Source organism: Salvelinus sp. IW2-2015, unplaced genomic scaffold (genome assembly GCF_002910315.2).
Source record: "Salvelinus sp. IW2-2015 unplaced genomic scaffold, ASM291031v2 Un_scaffold16326, whole genome shotgun sequence".
Lineage (NCBI taxonomy): Eukaryota > Metazoa > Chordata > Actinopteri > Salmoniformes > Salmonidae > Salvelinus > Salvelinus sp. IW2-2015.
The window spans coordinates 84,375-105,523 of record NW_019957535.1 but is presented as its reverse complement, the minus strand read 5'-3'; the positions used below and the strand labels follow the sequence as shown (position 1 = coordinate 105,523).

General features: G+C 42.7%; 1 protein-coding gene across 3 annotated transcripts in view; it reads right to left on the bottom strand.

Annotated features, from left to right (window-relative positions):
* Positions 1-21,149, bottom strand: part of asap3 (ArfGAP with SH3 domain, ankyrin repeat and PH domain 3) — a 53,428-nt gene that overhangs the window by 19,006 nt on the left and 13,273 nt on the right. For all 3 annotated transcript variants that reach the window (XM_024146218.2, XM_024146217.2, XM_024146216.2), the window contains exons 3-12: positions 15,917-16,062; positions 10,751-10,825; positions 9,871-9,920; positions 7,361-7,484; positions 5,967-6,052; positions 5,425-5,500; positions 2,809-2,895; positions 2,460-2,569; positions 1,621-1,690; positions 1,025-1,112 (exon numbers count right to left, since the gene is read on the bottom strand). In XM_024146218.2, the coding sequence (XP_024001986.1) occupies positions 1,025-1,112; positions 1,621-1,690; positions 2,460-2,569; positions 2,809-2,895; positions 5,425-5,500; positions 5,967-6,052; positions 7,361-7,484; positions 9,871-9,920; positions 10,751-10,825; positions 15,917-16,062 (912 nt within the window). The remainder of the gene's footprint in view (positions 1-1,024; positions 1,113-1,620; positions 1,691-2,459; positions 2,570-2,808; positions 2,896-5,424; positions 5,501-5,966; positions 6,053-7,360; positions 7,485-9,870; positions 9,921-10,750; positions 10,826-15,916; positions 16,063-21,149) is intronic.

The window sequence follows — 21,149 nt, the reverse complement described above, 5'->3', positions numbered from 1 at the left end:
GACAACACTGAAGAAATGACACTTTGCTACAATGTAAAGTAGTGAGTGTACAGCTTGTATAACAGTGTAAATTTGCTGTCCCCTCAAAATAACTCAACACACAGCCATTAATGTCTAAACCTCTGGCAACAAAAGTGAGTACACCCCTAAGTGAAAATGTCCAAATTGGGCCCAAGTGACACAATTTCCCTATTTAAAAAAAACTATATGTCAGCAGGCAATATTAACTAAATATACAGGTTTAAAAATATATACTTGTGTATTGATTTTAAGAAAGGCATTGATGTTTATGGTTAGGTACACATTAGTGCAACGACAGGGCTTTTTTCGCGAATGCGCTTGTTAAATCACCTGTTTTGGCGAAGTAGGCTGTGATTCAATGATAAATTAACAGGCACCGCATTGATTATATGCAACGCAGGACAAGCTAGATAAACTAGTAATATCAACCATGTGTAGTTAACTAGTGATTATGTTAAGATCGATTGTTTTTTTATAAGATAAGTTTAATGCTAGCTAGCACCTTACCGTGGCTCCTTGCTGAAGTCGCATAAACAGGTAGTCAGCCTGCCACGCAGTCTCCTCGTGGAGTGCAATGTAATCGGCCATAATCGGTGTCCAAAATGCCGATTACCGATTCTTATGAAAACTTGAAAATCGGCCCTAATTAAATCGTCCCTTCCAATAAATCGGTCGACCTCTAATACACACGGGTTTCGACAAAGAAACGCACACCTATATGCAAACACACACACACAGGTACATATGCACACGCACAAACTGCAACATTACAAATTAATCCCATTAGGCATTACTGCAATTCGTTCCAAGGGTATAAAACATAACTGGTGATAACTTATAACTATAAACATTGGGTTAAGGTCCATCCAGTTGCATGGAATTACATTTTTTGTTTAGCAACTTCAGCAACAAAAGTTTTTTTTACACGTGTACAGCTCAGCCCATAGGTATGTGGACAGAGGTGAGGGGTCAGGGGTGAGAGGTCAGGGAGGGGTGAACCTACGTGTGACCAGGTCAAAGGTCCTTCTCTCCTCGGGGTTGGGGCGCACCTGACAGGTCAGAAGGTTGAGCTTAGCCGGTGGTCGGTTTATCTGTGGAACCAACGACACTGGGGTCAATTTCTCACTCTAGGGTCGACCAGAACCGTACCGGCTCAGATATGGTATTTTCCAGCATGGTTCCAACACCTATGGTACATGCAGGGCAGCCCAGTACAGCTTGGCTTAACTCAGCTTGGCCCTCTACATAAAAATGCCATCGAGATAGAATTCCTTGAGAAATCCACAAGAAAGGGGACGTGAAAAAGTCCAGAGAAGAGTCCTACTTGATACCAGACTGAAAAGCTATTGAGGGGTATATTTCGAGGGCATCAGAAATCTGTTACATGATTTAAAAAGTTACAGGTGGTCAGGTATACAGTAGTTGGAGGATTACTTTTGGCAGTGAGCTTTACTGTATGGTTTATGGGGTACAGGAAATGAGACGGTGAGAGATGTTGGTTGCGTCCCAAATGGTACCCTATATGGTGCCCTGGTCAAAAGTAGTGCATTATATAGGGAATATGGTGCCATTTGAGACGTAGCCATTGTCGAGTCTCACCGTGCTGTGGGAGATGGTCAGACAGCCGTACTTGACTCCGCACTTCCTCTTCTGCCACACCTTCCGAATCCTGTAGGAGATGCAGAGAAGGAGAGCGAGGAGGAGGGAGAGAGCGAGAGACACAGACCACAGTCTTAGTCAGGCATAACTTACTGTATATCTACCATCAAGCTCACTCATCTGTTGGAATACAAGTTTCCCAACTGATTCATCCCCCCCCCCCCCCAATGTTATTACACTAATCTAACGCTCTGAGAACAAGGAGAGAACAGGGGAGAGAGGGGCAAGAATAGAGACATAGGCCTGCTTTTGGACTTCCAGACTTCCTTGCTCTCCCTCCTCTATCGCTCCCCCCCCTTTCTCTCTCTGCACGACATGGCTTAGCTCGAGGAGCTGGATCCACTCATCCGGCCAGGCCTCTCAGCCTAGATCCAAACCCCAGAATAATGGAGACCAGCTGAGGCTGACATGGCACGGTGATTCCCAGCCTCTCCATCTCAATGTCACGCTCCACACGGCTACATACCCCTTATTAAATGACAGCTTGGCATCCTCTCAACCAGCTTCATGAGGTAGTCACCTGGAATGCATTTCAATTAACAGGTGTGCTTAAAAGTTAATTTGTGGAATTTCTTTCCTTCTTAATGCCAATCAGAAGACAGCCCTATTTGGTAAAAGACCAAGTCCATAATATGGCAAGAACAGCTCAAATAAGCAAAAAAGAAACGACAGTCCATCATTTCTTTAAGACATGGTACGTGGACTTGGAGCCTCGTTGTCAGTGTATATACATTGTCAGTATATTTATCAGTGACTTGACCTTTTCCACACAGACTCACCCGTCACTCCTCTTCTGTAGGAAGCCTGACTTCTCTGTGCCGTACTTCTTGTTGCCTTGCGGTTGGTGTATGCTGTATCCGTTGCCCGAGTTCTTTCTGTTCAGGTATTCCTATCACAAAACAGTAGTGACTTAGTCCCAGAAAATTGTTTTAGAACAATATTAAAAGCAAGATAGACTACTGTTTATTGAATGACACTGGAACAACAAATAGGTAGCACATTCCTATTGAACAAGCAGAGGTAGTCCCTCTCTGTTTCAGTCCATTTTCTTCCGTTTGGTGCCTAATGAACATGGCCCAGCACAGAATGTGTAGAGGTGTTTGAGTTCTGTAGGGGTGTAAACCATACTTCTTTCCCCTCCACCTGTAGCAGCAGCCTAAGGGAGTCTCGTAGCTGAGAGAGCTGTCTCACTTCCTCATCCTGGTCCTGTCGTACCTACAGCACACAGACGCATACAAAGGACAGATCAGAGTGTTAGCTAAATACAATCTACTGTATCGAATACAAAACACATTGATTTCTGGCGTTGATTGCAGCTTTGGACACAAAACCAACTTTTTCCCAGAAAATAGTGGCTGTGGGATGGGATGTTTTGTTGACATGGCCTCAAGCAATGGGTGTGGACAGCTATAAAACCAAGTTTTGCATAACGTTGCAAAATAAAGTGTAACGGTGCTAGAACAATAGAACACTCTTTGGTTTCTGGGGCCCCATCTTAGTCTGATCCCAGATCCGTTTGTGCCGCCTTGCCAACTCCTACACCGCACAAACCACCAGGCTAGCCTAGTATCACCCCTATCTGCCTGTCGCATTAATGAATCATGAAAAAGGCCAAACCAGTATATTTTCATAATACTTCCTTGAACATGAGAAATAGCGAGCCTGAGCTTGGCCCCTTTCAGAACAAGAATCACCGATACTCATTAAAGTCAAGTGTCCGTTACTAATACTGTGCCTGATGGGCCACTAGACAAAACATCTAGTGGCCCTTTTGAGTACTTCAGATTATCACAGGTGTCTGTAATAAACTCACAGAGGGCCAGAGATTATCACGTGTAAAATATATGACAATTAAATAAGATCATTTAAAAAAAAATTAAAATAGAATAACAGCTTTAAAACATCCTAAATATAAACCAACTTAGTGAATACAATGTGTGTTTAATATGAGTGTTTCAGCAAGAAATATCCTTTATATTTACACACCGATTTATTTTACTATGTCAAAATGTATTAGTTGTCAATGGTCAATGGTGGCAGTTGTGAAAAAAGCCAAAAGTTGGAAGAGTTGCAGAGCTGCAATATGTAACTTTTTGGGCGACCTGACCAAATTCACTTAGAAATGTGTTATAGATCTGTCATTATCATTGAAAGCAAGTCTAAGAAGCGCCATTTCTATGATTCCCGTTCTTAAGTTTAACTTTCGGTTTTGTACACCAGCTGAAAATACAATATTTTTGGTTATGGAAAATAGATTTCACAGCGGTTTGATGGTACAATGATTCTCTACAATATATTTGCTTGTTTTGTCAAACTGAAATTAGGCAAACTATTATAATTTTAGCAACCAGGAAATGGCAGCGCGATTTCTGCATAGTGCATCTTTAATTGAAAATTATGTAATTGTTGAATAGATAATTTTTTCATTAATTAGGCCATTTTCTCTTGAACCATATGGTCTATCTACTAGACATAGAAATAAGAACACAGATAAAGTAATACTATATGAATACATTTTTAAAAAGTTATTCAAGTATAAATTACCAAAGTTATGATAGACTGCCATAGATTTACTGTTAATTACCAAAATGAATGAGGATTCCGGTAACTTTGGTAAATTACCGGTAGCTTTGCAACCCTATGGCAGAGAGAGGGAGACCGAGAGGGAGAAAGAGACAGCCAACACACATGCGAGAGAGTTAACCTTAGCTTAGATAAGCAAATCTAGGTCATTAGGCCTACCAGGCTCTCCACCGTACATATTCAGCTATCATTTCCACATTACTGTCAGGTAACCTAGTTTGGTTGTTGGGGGAGGGGGTAAAGGATTTGGAAACCTGTCTGGGTGGTTATAGTGGAAGGGGAGTGTGCTTCCATTGAAATTGGGAATTGCATCAAATAGCAGCCTGTGGGTTGGGAAAGTCTGGGAGGAGAGAGAGGAGGTCGAGGGTTAAGAGGGTTGGTTGTTAGAGGAATTTGACTGTAGCTTACGCAACTGTTGTCTGTCTATGAGATTTAGTTGCCTGCTAGCGATGTGTTCTGTTATTGTGTCTGGGCTTCCGTAGGCAGTTGGAAATCTGTGGGGGGGGGGGGGGGGTTGTTTATGTACGTGCTTGCGTGAGCATCAGACAGCCTGCTAGACACACACGGAGATTAGCCCTAAAACCTAACCTTCCACTAACCCCATTCGAAACAGACAAGGGTCTCACCGTTTCAGATTGATACAGTTCCATGGCTATGACTAAGTTTGAAATATTTCAACCTTCAGACAGCGTAACTGCCAAAACAACCACCTGTACAAGCTGTAGTATAAATGGTAGTCGCCATAGAAATGTCATCTAGATTACATGTCTAAGGTAGTCACGTGGTAGAGAAGACATGGTTCGTATCATAGTTTCAGAAAGCAGGTCAGCAGTTAGAATAGAATCTGACCTTTGACCCAGACAGAAAATCTGTGGTGACTGACTTGCATTCTAGATAAGATAGCACATTCAAAACAAAGGTGAGGGAAATGCATAGAAATAGATTTACTAGTCAACATACTGGGAAATGTGCCAGCAGTTATTTTTTTACGACTGGCCCTCGATAGGCTTGTGGACATTCCAGTTAAATCCTCTCTTGTGGACTGAGAGACTGACTGAAGTAGACAAAAGGTAGTAACATTCCACTTAAATCCTCTCGTACGGGAAGGCGAAACTGACTGACAAACAGACAAGTAGACAAAACACATAAAATACTTATTACCGTGTGGACAGACGAAGCCAGCTTCTCCACAAAAGGACTAAGGTTCTCGGCAGCTTTTAAGCCGTCCTGGAAGAAACTGAGACGAGACAACAACGCCTTAACACTCAGGTACATGACCCCCAAACACGCACGCAGGCACACAGGTTTTAAGAGCTCCTAGCATACCAAGTCGAACAAACACTACATATGCAACAAATAGTTAAGTACCGTGGCAATAGCTAGTAACAGGAAGACAAAACTGAACAGCCACAACATTTTACACCAGAAGCCAAAGTAACATTCCTGGCGTAAACCCTTTGTGGTGCTACTCTGTGTAGTAGCTGGGAAACTCAACAGTAGGTTGCATATGAAAGCCATATGCTTTACCATAAGTCCCTTTGATACTTCCATGCCAAACTGGCTCTGATATTTTCTTTTACACATTATCCTCTCAAGCACAGTTCCACTAACTATATAATAGACTATAACCGGGCCAATGCAGTCCAGCTCAACTTGGTTTGGCATGAAAAAGGGCATGAATGCAGCATAGAAGGAGAACTTACTTGAGCTGGGCCTGGAAGTACTTGATGAGACTCTGGAGCAGGTCTGGACCCTGGCGCACCTTCAGTTCCTGGATCTTTAGCAAGTACTGGACAAACCAGAGGATGTAGCGTTAGTAACCATGGTTACAGAGCTTAGGTTTCAGTCAGTGGTTATAGACCACAATTAAGTTGTGCATCATTTTACTGATTCAAATCAGTCACTCTTTAATCCTGGTTTAGTGTATATTTGAATAGGGCCTGGAGTTTTTCCTGACCTGACTAGGAAAAAGTCCAGGTATTCGTGGTCACGTCATGGTCAGCAAAAATGCTGGACCTTAATATAAACAAGTCTTTCCTCTGTTGAAGACGGTATGGTTTTCAGGACTTAGCCCAAACATGAAATAACAGAACCATTTCAGGGTGTGTTTTCTCCCTGATCCATTTTAACTGTTTGAACTCTGTTGCTTTATAAAAAAGATTTTAAAAAATWAAAAAATAAATTAAAGGTAGGAAAAAGCATTTGGAGCCAGCTGTAGGAACTCGCTGCTGCTTGTGGAAGGAATGACTGCAGTCTGCTTCGTCTCTGCTCCATAAAGACTTGTTTAAAGCCATCTGTCTGCGGCTTCATTAGGCAACAAACGAGAGAGGATTTATTTATTTTTAAGACAGAAACAGCGACGTACAACCTTGATTTATCCTATAAGAAATATTTTTTCTGTTGCGTGCCCTGATGAATAGGACCCAGGCGAGAGCCTTGGAGGAAGGGGAATAATTCCCCTCTTCTTCTCCTCCATCCATCTCAGCAGCTGACCTCACAGAGAGAGTGCAACTAAAGAACAAATTCCCCTACGCTCGTAAAGTGTAACTGTGAGCTACAACCTTGACTGAGCTTAGGAGTCCAATGGTACCGATTCCAATCTGTGCTCCACATTTTACATAGTCTGCCACCCCCACCTTGATCCAAGCTGTGCTGTTCAGGGGAGAAGTTGTCCTTATGCACAGATCTAGGATCCTAATCAACTCAAAATAAGTCATTTTCACCATGATAAAACTGATTCTGATACAAATACAAAAAGGTTTTCTGGTGAGTGTTTTGCATTGGTCTGTGTCAGGTATTGTGAAAGTCCGTTAGGTGCGCGCCTGTAATTGCTATTTGAAGTGGACAAAATAGCATATTTATTGAATTAAGTATTTCAAAAGCCATGGTATATCCTTGTAGGTAACAACATCACAAGGATAAAATGTATAGTAAAGCTTTTTAAATTGTCAAAAATCGGCCTACAAAAAAATGCACACCACACACTCAAGTAATCGAGTACTAAGGTCCGTTCGGATATCTGATTAGCCGTGCCCATCCCGTGTGTGTGTRTGTATGCGCGCGCGTTTCCTGTCTAGTCTCAGCTCCATGCCCCCACCTCACACATCTGCAGCTGGAAGGTCCTCCTCTCTCGCGCCATGTCCTCCGTCACGTTGTATCCCTCAGTCTTGATCAGGCCCAGCTGCCGACTCTTCTCCCTCCTCTCCTTCTCCAGTTTCCCACTGAGAGAGAGAGATAAGAGTTTGAGAGAAATGTATGGATACCCTTAATGAAAACAAATAGCGGTAGAAAATGTAGCAGGGCAGACAAAACAGCTGCTGAGGAGACCGGGGACAGCGCATGAGAAAGTGTGTGCATGTTTGTGAGAGAAAGAGATCTGGGTGGATTTACATGATACAGTCAGCAGGTATTTCCTCTCCTAATCTTTGCCCTGTTACACATCCTATTCCTGTAACACACTCCCTTTTTTGTGGAGGTGAAGCCACCTTCATATATTTTGAGCTTATATTAGCCAACATGCAATTTAGACCAATAGTGTAATGTCTGAGCTCAAATTTAGATTGGAAAGTGCCATGCCTCAGCATTATTGGATAAATACCACTCACACAAGTTTGGATACACCTACTCATTCCAGGGTTTTTCTTTATTTTTACTATTTTCTACATTGTAGAATAATAGTGAAGACATCAACTATGAAATAACACATGGAATCATGTAGAAACCAAAAAACTTAAACAAATCAAAATATATTTTATATTCTTCAAAGTAGCCACCCTTTGCCTTGACAGCTTTGCACACTCTTGGCATTCTCTCAACCAGCTTCATGAGGTAGTCACCTGGAATGTATTTCAATTAACAGGTGTGCCTTGTTCAAAGTAAATTTGTGGAATTTCTTTCCTTCTTAATGCGTTTGAGCATGCGTTTCAGTTGTGTTGTGACAAGGTAGGGGTGGGTATACAGAAGATTATTTGGTAAAAGACCAAGTCCGAATTATGGCAAGAACAGCTCAAACGAGCAAAGAGAAACAGTCCATCATTACTTTAGGATATGAAGGTCAGTCAATACAGAATTTCAAGAACTTTAAAAAAGTTTCTTCAAGTGAAGTGGCAAAAACCATCAAGCGCTATGATGAAACTGGCTCTCATGAGGACCGCCACAGGAAAGGAAGACCCAGAGTTACCTCTGCTGCAGAGGATAAGTTCATGAGAGTTACCATCCTCAGAAATTGCAGCCCAAACAACAGACACATCTCAACATCAACAGTTCAGAGAATGCGTGAATCAGGCCTTCATGGCTTGCTTGGGCCAAGAAACACGAGCAATGGACATTAGACTGGTGGAAATCTGTCCTTTGGTCTGATGAGTGCAAATTAGAGATTTTTGGTTACAACCGCCATGTCTTTGTGAGACGCAGAGTAGGTGAACGGATGGTCTCCGCATGTGTGGTTCCCACTGTGAAAAATATAGGTGGTGTTACTGTGTGGGGGTGCTTTGCTGGTGACACTGATTTATTTAGAATTCAAGGCACACTTAACCAGCATGGCTACCACAGCATTCCGCAGCGATACACCATCCCATCTGGTTTTTGCTTAGGACTATCATTTGTTTTTCAACAGGACAAGGACCCAAAACAGACCTCCAGGCTGTGTAAGGGCTATTTGACCAAGAAGAAGAGTGATGGAGTGCTGCATCAGATGACCTGGCCTCCACAATCACCCGACCTCAACCCAATTGAGATGGTTTGGGATGAGTTGGACCGCGGAGTGAAGGAAAAGCAGCCAACAAGTGCGCACCGGGTGGCGCAGTGGTCTAAGGCACTGCATCGCAGTGCTAGCTGTGCCACCAGAGATTCTGGGTTCGAGCCCAGGCTCTGTCGCAGCCGGCCGCGACCGGGAGGTCCATTGGGCGGCGCACAATTGGCCCAGCGTCGTCCGGGTTAGGGAGGGTTTGGACGGCAGGGATATTCTTGTCTCATCGCGCACTAGCGACTCCTGCGTCGGGCCGGGCGCAGTGCACGCTGACACGGTCGCCAGGTGTACGGTGTTTCCTCCGACACATTGGTGCGGCTGGCTTCCGGGTTGGATGTGCATTGTGTCAAGAAGCAGTGCGGCTAGGTTGGGTTTCGGAGGACGCATGGCTCTCGACCTTCATCTCTCCTGAGTCCGTGCGGGAGTTGCAGCGATGAGACAAGACTGTAACTACTACCAATTGTATACCACGAAATTGGGGAGAAAAAAGGGTTAAAATAAATTAACAACAAGTGCTCAGCATATGTGGGAACTCCTTCAAGACTGTTCGGAAAGCATTCCTCATGAAGCTGGTTGAGAGAATACCAAGATTGTGCAAAGCTGGCATCAAGCAATGGGTGGCTACTTTGAAGAATCTAAAAATATATGTTGATTTGTTAACACTTTTTGGTTACTACATGATTCCATGTTTTATTTCATAGTTTTGATGTCTTCACTACTATTCTACAATAATACAAATAAAGGAAAACCCTTGAATGAGTAGGTGTGTCCAAACTTCTGACTGGTACTGTATATATCCTTCTGAGAGATGGACCACACAAAGAATAGGACTAAAATCCTTATAATCACTATCAACTTACACTTTGATGTCATAGTCCTTCCAGCTCTTCTCCAACTGTTTCTTCAGCTCCTAAAGAATATGAAAAAGATGGTGATGACCAGCTTGGCATCCGCTCCAGACAAATCAAGTCTACTGTATATCTAGTCTACTGTATATCATCTAAACTGTGGACATTCACAGGACACTGCACAGGAGGCCCCAGTCACTCCCCTTGTATAACGCTTCAACAAAGGGGTTTTACAATAAGATCTACTGCCGGTGAATGACTCATTATGTAGGGCCAGGGGTTTTCCTGACCATGTGACCTGACCAGGTAAAACTCCAGGTCCTATTAGTAATAGTCTAAGCCTATTTAAAACAGTGGCCCAGTTTCTCCTGGTGGAGTCATATGGTCAGGAAAAACTCCCGACCATATTTACGTATGTTTTTTTTAATGGTACAGATACAAACAGACTGACATATTGAATGAAGAATCGCTCATCCGATGGGATGCAACAGTTTAAAAAGCTTTCACTAATTTGCGACACCCAACACAATATGAGTGTTGGTCATAAAATGGCACTAGACAGTAGTAAGTACACAGAGCTGATGTTTTACAGGGTTGTGGTTTACTCTTAGACGAGGTGCATCTCTAGCTGACTTTACAGACACAGACTGTGGGAGGCAGGGAGAGTTAGTGCACAGTAGGTTACACAGAAGACTTACAGTTTTGTACACTACAGTAGAGCTAAATCGTAGGGTTGCAAAATTCCAGGAACTTTCCCCAAAATTCCCAGTTGGAAGATTCCTGGAATAAGGAGGGGATATGAAGGATACTCGGGAACCCTACCAACCGGGCTTTCTGGACAACCAGGCAATATTGGGAAAGTTACTGGAATCTTACAACCCTAGTTACTCACCAGTCTGCTGTCTCTGAGCTCACTCTTCAGGACGTTCTCCAGGGGGAAGGAGATGATGTTGTTCAGGTTCTGGACCTGGAAGACAGAAACAACGAGTCACATAGCTACACAAACCCCCCATTTTTGATTTACAATGATGAAATAACAAAAACCTGTATCGGTTCCTTTGGGTCATATGTTGTTCGTTTTTTTATTGAGTCACATTTCAGGGGACGGCTTGCGGGATGGGACGGCTCCGGGTGCACCACAACGTACCAGAATTTGTACACGACCAAATCAAATGAGATACAGATGGAATAAGTGCATTGCATACTGTATTCTGGTTACTTATGCCGAGATCCTTCCCGTCGCGCATCGAATTGGACTACAGATGAACGGTGCACATTTTAGGACACCCACAACACATGAATGTCCTAAAAGATATACGCCATACAGATAGAAGTTGTCGTAAAAAGTCTGTCAGTCCAGTCCTCATCCACCTCTGCTCTTACAGGCCGATACATGATACACTACCACCTGAACCCTAACCCAGGAACAAGGACATGTCCTAAAATGTACACCATACACATGAACGCTCTGCTCTTTAAAGGGGTGAAACATAATATAAACACCACCAACATGGCGCCCTGCAATCCCCTCCCTCACTCTTATCATGGTGCAGACTTGGCTCGGGACCAAAGCAGGGTGGTGACCTGCTGAATGATTAGCGCCACGGTCTATTTAGGTTTATTCTTGTTCTCTCACACAATTTTCTACCCCGTCCACTTCTGGCATCATAATACAGTACCTCTATAGGAGTAGAGAGTATTACTTTATTAATCCCAATTTGGGAAATTGTTTTATCACAGCATGCATCAATGACTTACAAGGGCAGGACACGCAACAATGACCAACACACGATAAAATAAAATAAAAACGATGCATATTAAAGACAAAGGCAACTGCACCATAGTATCCTGAAAATAGAGCGATTCAAATGCTGTTTTCTATCCTACTCTGGCGGAAAACAAGCAACCATTGTTTAATAGGAAGACCTCAAAACAGTTTATGAATTTATAGAGGTCTGTGTCCATTTACGCTCCTCTTGCAAAACTACATTGAACCAAATAGAAAGGCAACATGTAAAGTGTCGGTCCCATGTTTCATGAGCTGAAATAAAAGATCTGTTGTTCCAAATGTTCGAAAGCTTATTTCTCTCCAATGTTGTGCACAAATGTATTTACGGCCATGTTCGTGAGCATTTTTCCCTTGCCAAGATAATCCATCCACCACGTGTGGCGTATCAAGAAGCTGATTAAACAGCGTGATCATTATACAGGTGCACCATGTGCTAGTGACAAAAGGCCACTAAAATGTGCCGTTGTGTCACACAATGCCACAGATGTCTCAAGTTGAGGGATCGTGCAATTGGCATGCAGACTGCAGGAATGTCCACCAGAGCTGTTGCCAGAGAATTTAATGTTAATTTCTCTACCATAAGCTGCCTCCGTCGAATTTGGCAGTTCGTCCAACTGGCCTTAAACATGTAACCCCCCCCCSCCCCCCMGCCCAGGACCACATCCGGCTTCTTCACCTGCTGGATCGTCTGAGATCAGCCACCCAGACAGCTGATGAAACTGTGGGTTTGCACAACCATTGAATTTCTGTCACAAACAGTCTCAGGGAAGCTTATCTGCGTGCTCGTTGTCCTCACCAAGGTCTTGACGTGACTGCAGTTCGGCGTCGTAACTGACTTCAGTAGGCAAATGCTCAACTTCTATGCCACTGGCACGCTGAAGTGTGCACTTCACGGATCAATACCGGTTTCAACTAGCAGACAGTGTTTATGACGTTGTGTGGGCAAGCGGTTTGCTGATGTCAATGTGTGCCCCATGGTGACGGGGTTATGGTATGGGCAGGCATAAACTKAGGAAAATGAACACAATTGTATTTGATCAAATCTCAATTTGAATACACAGAAATACTGTGACGAGATCCTGAGGCCCATTGTCGTGCCATTCATCCACTGCCATCACCTCATGTTTCAGCATGATAATGCACAGCCCCATGTCGCAATGATCTGTACCGAATTCCTGGAAAATGTCCCATTTCTTCCATTGCCTGCATAATCACCAGACATGTCACCCAAAGAGTTTGTTTGGGAGAGCATGTTTGGGATGCTCTGGATTGACAGCGGGTTGCAGTTCCCGCCAATATCCAGCAAGTTTGCACAGTCATTGAAGAGGAGTGGTACAACATTCCGCAATCAACAGCCTGATCAACTCTATGTATCGTAAGAGTAAGGGTGTTAACCCCGATGTCCGGGGCTAAATTCCCATTCTGGCCTTCATATGGTCACCTAATCATCCCCAGCTTACAATTGGCTCATTCATCCTCCCCTGGAACTATTCCCCAGGTCGTTGCTGTAAATGAGAATGTTCTCAGTCAACTTACCTTGTAAAACACGGGATAAAAAAAAATATGATTAACTCTTTGAAATTGTTGTGGTTAAATTTTGGGTCAGTGTAACACATTCACAGTTTGATGTACCTCACATGCTGATGAAGTGACACTCAAATGGATAATCAAAACAGACCCATTTTTGTAGATGTACTGATTAACTGACTGCTCAGTGTAGGGTGGCAAAATCCCAGGAACCTTCCCAAAATGCACAGGTTTTGTAGAAATCCCGGTTGGAAGAAGGAAATCTGGAAACCGCCAACCAATCTTTTAGCAAAATCTGGGACTTTTGGGAAGGTTACTAGAATTTTGCAACCCTAGTTCAGTGCGAAAACATCTCCTGTACTGAAGCAGCTCTGTAGGTAAATAAAAAGACAACCATTTCCCCCTTCGGAGTTCACACTTGGGTTCACCTTGAGAGATTGATGCAAACTTGAACTTTTTAAAAGCTGTCTTTGTTTTGATTTCCTTCCGAGAATTGAAGAAATGGAAAGGCGGCCCTGTGTTCTGTGTAACAGTGAAACAACCCTCTTCAGAGCACGCACTCAAGACACACAGCCCCCCCCCCCCACACACACACAGCCCCCACACACACAGTTTACTGTAAAAGCCCCTAAAACAAGCAGTGGTAGTGTTTTGGATTAGTTTCCTCAGTTTCCTCAAGCACTTCCTCAAGGTCCTGAGGGGGACTTTGACAGCTGGAGGGGAGAAAGGAGGAGTTGCCTTGTCCACTCGCAACACACGGAGGTCTGGGATGAATTATAAATCGACTATCAGTAGGGGGGGTTCCAGTTCTCGGAGGGGCGAGGTGCTCTCCTGCAGCTGTTGTATCCCCCCCAACACAATGCATGCACACACACACACGACTCACTACTTCAAGCATATGCACACACATACTGCTGCGACATGAACGGGGTCTTTCCTCACCCCTCTCCCTAAACAGGGGCCCTTTGACCCTCCAGCTGTAACCACACTGCAACTCATTCAGAAATAACCCCTCCGACCACGCACGAGCGCAGGCACACGATTAATGAGCTCATGGCTTGGTTAAGTCACAGCTTAGGGATGGCGGTAGGACCACTCAGCACTATTCATGTGTAGAGCTGCAGACATGAAGTACTATATGTGTGTGATGGAGAAGATTTACATCAGAAATAGAATGAGTTCACATAACCAGACGGATTAGGACTATTCTACACTGAGTGTACAAAACACCTGTTCTTTCCATGACACACTGACCAGGTGAATCCAGGTGAGAGCTAAGATCCCTTATTGATGTCACCTGTTAAATCCACTTCAAAATCAGTGTAGATGAAGGGGAGGAAACAGGTTAAAGGAGGATTTTTAAGCCTTGAGACATTGATTGTGTATGAATTGCCATTCAGACGGTGAATGGGCAAGACAAAATATTTAAGTGCCTTTGAAAAGGGTACCAGGTGCACCGGTTTGGCTGTGTCAAGAACTACAACGCTGGTGGCTTGATGGGCTTTTCACGCTCAACAGTCAGTTTGTGTGTATCAAGAACAGTCCACCACACAAAGGAGTCAACATGGGCCAGCATCCGTGTGGAACGCTTTTGTACACTCAGTGCATATTTGTACATCTACCTTAGATCATTGATGGCGCTCAACTCCAAACGTTTACGGAATCACTGGCCACTTTATTAAAGTGACAAGTGTTCGATTATTAATGTTTACCTACTGCTTTACTGATCTCATATCTATATACTGTATTCTACTATACTTTAGTCAATACCACTCCGACATTGTTCGTCCTAATATTTAGTAATATTACTTTTAGATGAGTGTATTGTTAGATACTACTCCACTGTTGGAGCTCGGAACACAACCATTTCGCTACACCCCGCAATAACATCTGCTAAATATGTGTATGTCACCACTGAAAATGTGATTTGACACCTTGTAGAGTCCATGCCCTGACGAATTGAGGCTGTTCTGAGGGCAAACGGGGGGTGCAACTCAATATTAGGAAGGTGTTCCTAATGTTTTGTACACTCAGTGTATATTTGTACATCTACCTTAGGTCATTGGCGCTCAACTTCAAATGTTTATGATCTGACTGAATCGGCATCGGTGTTAGCAACAGCCTATTGTCACCTCTAGCACCTCTCTTAAGACGTCACCCAGGGGTGTACTCACTAGGAACCAAACGGAAGAAACGGTGAGGTACATACCCGAATTTGTCCAATAGAAACTGTTTTCGTTGAAACATGTTTTCCGTTTGGAATAATAGTTTTGCAACAGTGGCCAACTAATGAATACGGCCTAACTTGAACACATCTGTTCTGTCACCACCCACATCCAATAAAAAAATCTAATCTGTCTATTCTCAAAATAACTGTTTCTTCTTAACTATACACTCCTCTTCCCCCTCTCAACACCATCACTACATCAACACCTATCACTCCAAACTCTGCAGCCATTGCCCCTCCCCCAGATACAAAAAGGTTATTCCCGCACCTCTCCCTACCCTATTCACCCCACTCATTTCCTACCCCTTCCCCCAAAGTTTCTCTCATCCCTGTTTCCAAAGTGCCTTACCTCTCCCAGACTCTTAGCCCAATCCTCTTATCCCCTAAAAATGTCTCCCCTCTATTACCACTCAAAACTCTTGACGTCTTGCACCTATTTCTTCTCTCCTCCACCTCCCAAAAGTCTTCCCTCAAACTTACACCCTATCCCTCCTAAGTCTCTCCACTACTCTCACCAGGTTCTTGAAGAGTGCGGTGACCTCCCTGGTGAAGACAGCCAGGTTCAGGAACCCAGTGGACACCTCGTTGTTGTCCTGGGTCAGGTGACTGTTCCCCAGGTTCTCCAGCACGTCGATGTACTGCTCCTTGTTCTCTGCGTGACCTAGAACCACAAACACACACTTAAATTGTTGTTTCCATCAGCCATGACACCCACCATCTCAGATTGTTCGGAAATCTTTTCGGTAGTTAGAAACTGACACGATTAGCATTCCTGGAACTGATTTATTCGTTTTTTGTTGTTTTTTTACCCCTTTTTCATCATAGCCAAATTGGTAATTACAGTCTTGTCCCATCGCTGTAACTCCCGTACGGACTCGGGAGAGGCGAAGGTCAAGAGCCGTGCTTCCTCCGAAACACAACCCTGCCAAGCAGCACTGCTTCTTGACACAATGCACGCTTAACCCGGAAGCCAGCCGCACCAATGTGTCAGATGAAACACCGTAAACCTGCCGGCCGTGTCAGAGTGCATGCGCCCAGCCCGCCAAAGTTGCTAGCGTGCGATGGGATAAGGACATCCCGGCCGGTCAAACCCTTCCCGAGTGGCGCAGCGGTCTAAGGCACTGCTGCTCAGGGCTAGAGGTGTCACTACAGACCCTGGTTCGATTCCAGGCTGCATCACAACCGGCCATAATTGGGAGTCCCATAGGACGGCGCACAATTGGCCCAGCGTCAACCGGGTTAGGGTTTGGCCGGTGTAGGCCGTCATTGTAAATAAATACCCTTTGTTCTTAACTGACTCGCCTAGTTAAAGAAAAAGTTAAATAAATGTAAAATGAATAATAAAATCCAGACAACGCTGGGCCAGTTGTGCGTTGCCTCATGGGTCTCCCGGTCACGACACAGCCCGGTATCGCACCAGGATCTTTGGTAACGCAGCTAGCACCGCTGCGCCACTCGGGAGGCCCTGAAACTTTATTTTGTTTAAATGTAATTAGAGCTGAGAAATTCAGCTAATTGATTGCACCCAAATTGACCCCGTTCATTTTATAGGATTCACAAATTTAACAAATATAGTACCTAAAATCCAAATTGGACCAAATTTCTTCCAAAGATTGAGTAAGACATGAGGATTCCAGTAAAATTGTCAACACTCTACAGCAATCCCACCCCAACAACCAGTATGCAGTATCGGTTCTCTATTTTTGACAAGTTGTATGGAGCTGCAGCTTGGAGTATTGCTTCTTCAACCCTAATGCATTAACTGTGAATCTGGATGTTTTTTCCCCCCGTTCAGAGAAATTAGACATTGCATTATTTACCATAAATACATTTTATCAATTTTGCTGGTCTCCGTTTATTAAAATGGATCACAATATTTTCTTTGCAACTTTGGGTAGAAAACCAATTGCTTTTGCTCATGATGAAAGTAAATTGTGGTCAAGCCAGTCCTCCATAAAAGCAATTCCTTCTCTTAGCAACCTAATGCTTCAACCCAAATCACCTTAAAATAGTCCAACAAAGTCCAGCAGTTCTTCGAGAGGGCTATCCGTATGGTGCAATTGTCATTTAAAGATTTTTCTACAAGCCCAAAACTTTGATGGAGAAATGGGCCAGTGACTAAAAATGTAACAATCCTAATAAAATACAATTATGAACCATTGCAATCCAGTCGTATGATTTTCAATACAATTATTCTAAAACATCTCTATTCGTAGAATGAAATTTACCATTAAACCCAACCCAAAAACATTGCAAAACACTGCTCTGTGTGTGTTTGGGTCCTTCCCCCACTCACTCACTGACAGTCATTCAATTAGCCATGTCAGAATTATTATTATTTTTATAAATGGTTAAGTTGGTCTAGTCAGCTATCAAGGCCAGAATTCCAACCAGGCATACAGGGCACATGCCCAGGGGCCCTGACCTCCAGGGTGCCCCCATTGATTGATTAGTCGCTCTCACTCGGATATATTAACATGGCATAAATCATGACAAAATGTGTAGAATTGCAGGAAATGTACATTTCTCTACTAGTCAAACTAAAACTGGAGAAAAATCCCCCCCCCTCATGGCAAAATGAGTAAAATTGTGGCTTTTTCTTGAAAAATGTTGCGCATTTCCTTCGGGTCACACGGCAAAATATGTAGAATTGCAGGAAATGTACATTTCTCTACACCGTCAAAAGGTTTAAGAAACCCTGGTCTAACTAATCCATACCCTTTAAGGGAATATAAATCACAGAGGGGCCATTTCCTGGACACGAATTAAAGGCCTTTGCAGACTGTATGATATTAGCCGTCATATGCCACGATTTTACTGCCCAAGACAACATTTCCACGTCGTAGGAAAAATCTTAGGTCGTAAATGATTGTCAGACGTCTTGGCTCTTTCAATGTGACAGGGTCTAGGTCTGCTGCTACGTGTGGTCATAGGCTCTGACAAAGTTGTCAGTGTCAGATTTTCTTTGCCTTTATCGTATAGCGTGGCTGGTGTTACGAGTCGACCCGGTAACTGACCAATAGTAACGCAGCTGGCACGGAGTAATGCACACAATTATGATTATTGTGACTAGCCAGATTAATACAATAGGTTAGATTTAAACATGTACATGCTGTGTAAGAAGAACAATTTCCTTAAATCGTGTTTAGGCTACATACATCGGAAATCAGGCTGATGGGATTATGATAAACGTACAAAAATCGGCAATCAATTAAACGTTCTACCTAAGCCACCATGTTATTTTGGGGAAACCTATTTAATTCTAAATTCAGGCATATAAAAAAGATGTGAAAAAAAGTTTTTCCGAGCTCACTTCACTCACACAAGCATCTGTGCTGGCACATGCACAGATCGAATACACCGCTGCAGTTGACGTAGCCTGTGTCAGTTGACGTAGCCTGTGTCAGTTGACGTAGCCTGTGTCAGTTGACGTAGCCTCTTAAGCCAAACGCAGAATGTCACTACAGAACTGAAGTAAATACTACAATCTGGCCAGGTTGATAAAGATTTTTAAATTTGTTAACAGCGTGACAATCATAAAAAAAGACTGAATACGACATACAATCTGCAGAGGCCTTAAGCCTAAGAGAAGGACAAACTGAATTTATTTAAAAATGGAGGACTGGCTTGAATTGTAAGGATGACCATACAAATTATTTTCTTCAGGAGCAAAAGACCAGCAAAATAGATTAAAGGGTGAGGTGGCAGTAGCAGGAACAGCGGCATATGGTTGGCAAAACTTGGCATGGGGTGTGTGGCTATTAATCATTTTATTGGATTCCTCATGTCTTACTAATTGTTAGGAACAACTATGGTCCAAATCAGAAGTACGATTTTATTGAAGTTATGAATCCTATAAATACWATTTTTCCAATTTGGGTGCAATCAGAGAGATCAAATTTCAGATACATTTCTCAGATATCAAATATTATTTCAACAAATTGTTTCAGGAATGCTAATATTTTCTGTTTCTAATCAAACTATGTCAGAACAATCTGAGATAGTGTGTGTCGAAATCCTCTTTATTGCACTTTGAGATGGAATGACTCAAGGTTATCCTCTGAAGTGCGTTTATACTCCTAGCTCACAAGAGGCTGTCTGCTATCGCTGTGCTCCAATTTCTGTAGTGTTCTTCACACTGCTTCCTTCCACAAAAATCTAGTCTCCTGATCTCACTTCGGTCCGAGAACTTTCACTATGGATTTAATTAAGAGCGCCAAGCTTCCACACAATTTAATAAAGTCTAATAAACCTACACCACCACAGTAAATCCATTATATATATTTTAGGCAGGTCAACAACAAGAAAACACATGATATGAAGGATATGTAGCCTATTTCAGAAGAACGGAATAGTATAAGTAGACCTTATATGGCCTAGCCAGATCAGAGCCTATGGCTGTGGGCTACGCTAGATTATCTTGTAATTCCCGTGGCATTACTTTATAGTAAGAAGGATAATTGAACATAGCTGAATAAAATAGAAACAATATATTTTTCCCAATTCTTTTAAATTACCTACACAAATAGCTAGCTAGGGGGAAAAAGTGTTATTAACACGATAAAAATGTATTAAAAAGACTTAAAAGAAATACAAATAAAGTTGTCCCGTAGGCATCTACAGATGGAGCTAAGAGCTGTGTTGTCTGTCATTTCCCAGCAGCGTCAGTAAAAAAGGCAGGGCCTCAGGCGGCCTTAGCAGAGACACGTTGCCAAACTTTGAGTGGTATTGAGCGGTTAACAAAGAAAAAGGTCCTCCTATATGCTTCAWTTACATGTATTTATGCAACTTTAGTTGTGATACAAATGTTAGGCTATATGTTTTGATTTCTAAAACATTCTAGGCTGCATGATGCGACTAATGATTTGAAAAAAGTAGCATGAAAGGAATTGCGATCTGCTCTGTTCCTTGCTGAAGGCTGCACACTTCACATTTTGACAAGCACAAGATTCTCACCTGTCAAACTATTCGAAATTGAATATCGTCTTTACATATAGCCTATTAATGTGTGGAATTATTGTTATTTAAAAAAAAAACTAATCAGTAGTCTCCACTTGAATAGCGAATGAAGGTTATGTGGGGTTACGTTTTAATTTGCCAGGTAGGCTACACGGGTTGTAAAGKGAATATCTGTGCCTAATTTGAAGAATTCAGCAATAAATATCGCAGCACGAAAAAGCTGGGATCCTCTTAAATAGTGGCTGTCGCTGTTTCTTGCCTTAGACTGCACACACTGAGCATCAATCACAAGTGACAATATTCTCACCCATCAGACTATTCTCAATTTAAATCGTGTGTCTTTACATACAGTTTATTTATTTCACCTTTATTTAACCAGGTAGGCTGGTTAAAGATAAAGCAAAGCAGTCGACACATACAGAGTTACACATGGAATAAACAAACAGACTTTTTCCACTGTATTATTGACTATATACAGTGTGTGCAAATGAGGTAGGAAAAGGGAGATACGGCAATACATAGGCCATGGTGGCAAAGTAATTACAATATAGCAATTAAACACTGGAATGGTATTTGAATCAAATCAAATTTTATTTGTCACATACACATGGTTAGCAGATGTTAATGCGAGTGTAGCGAAATGCTTGTGCTTCTAGTTCCGACAATGCAGTAATAACCAACAAGTAATCTAACCTAACAATTCCACAACTACTACCTTATACACAAGTGTAAAGGGATAAAGAATATGTACATAAAGATATATGAATGAGTGATGGTACAGAACGGCAT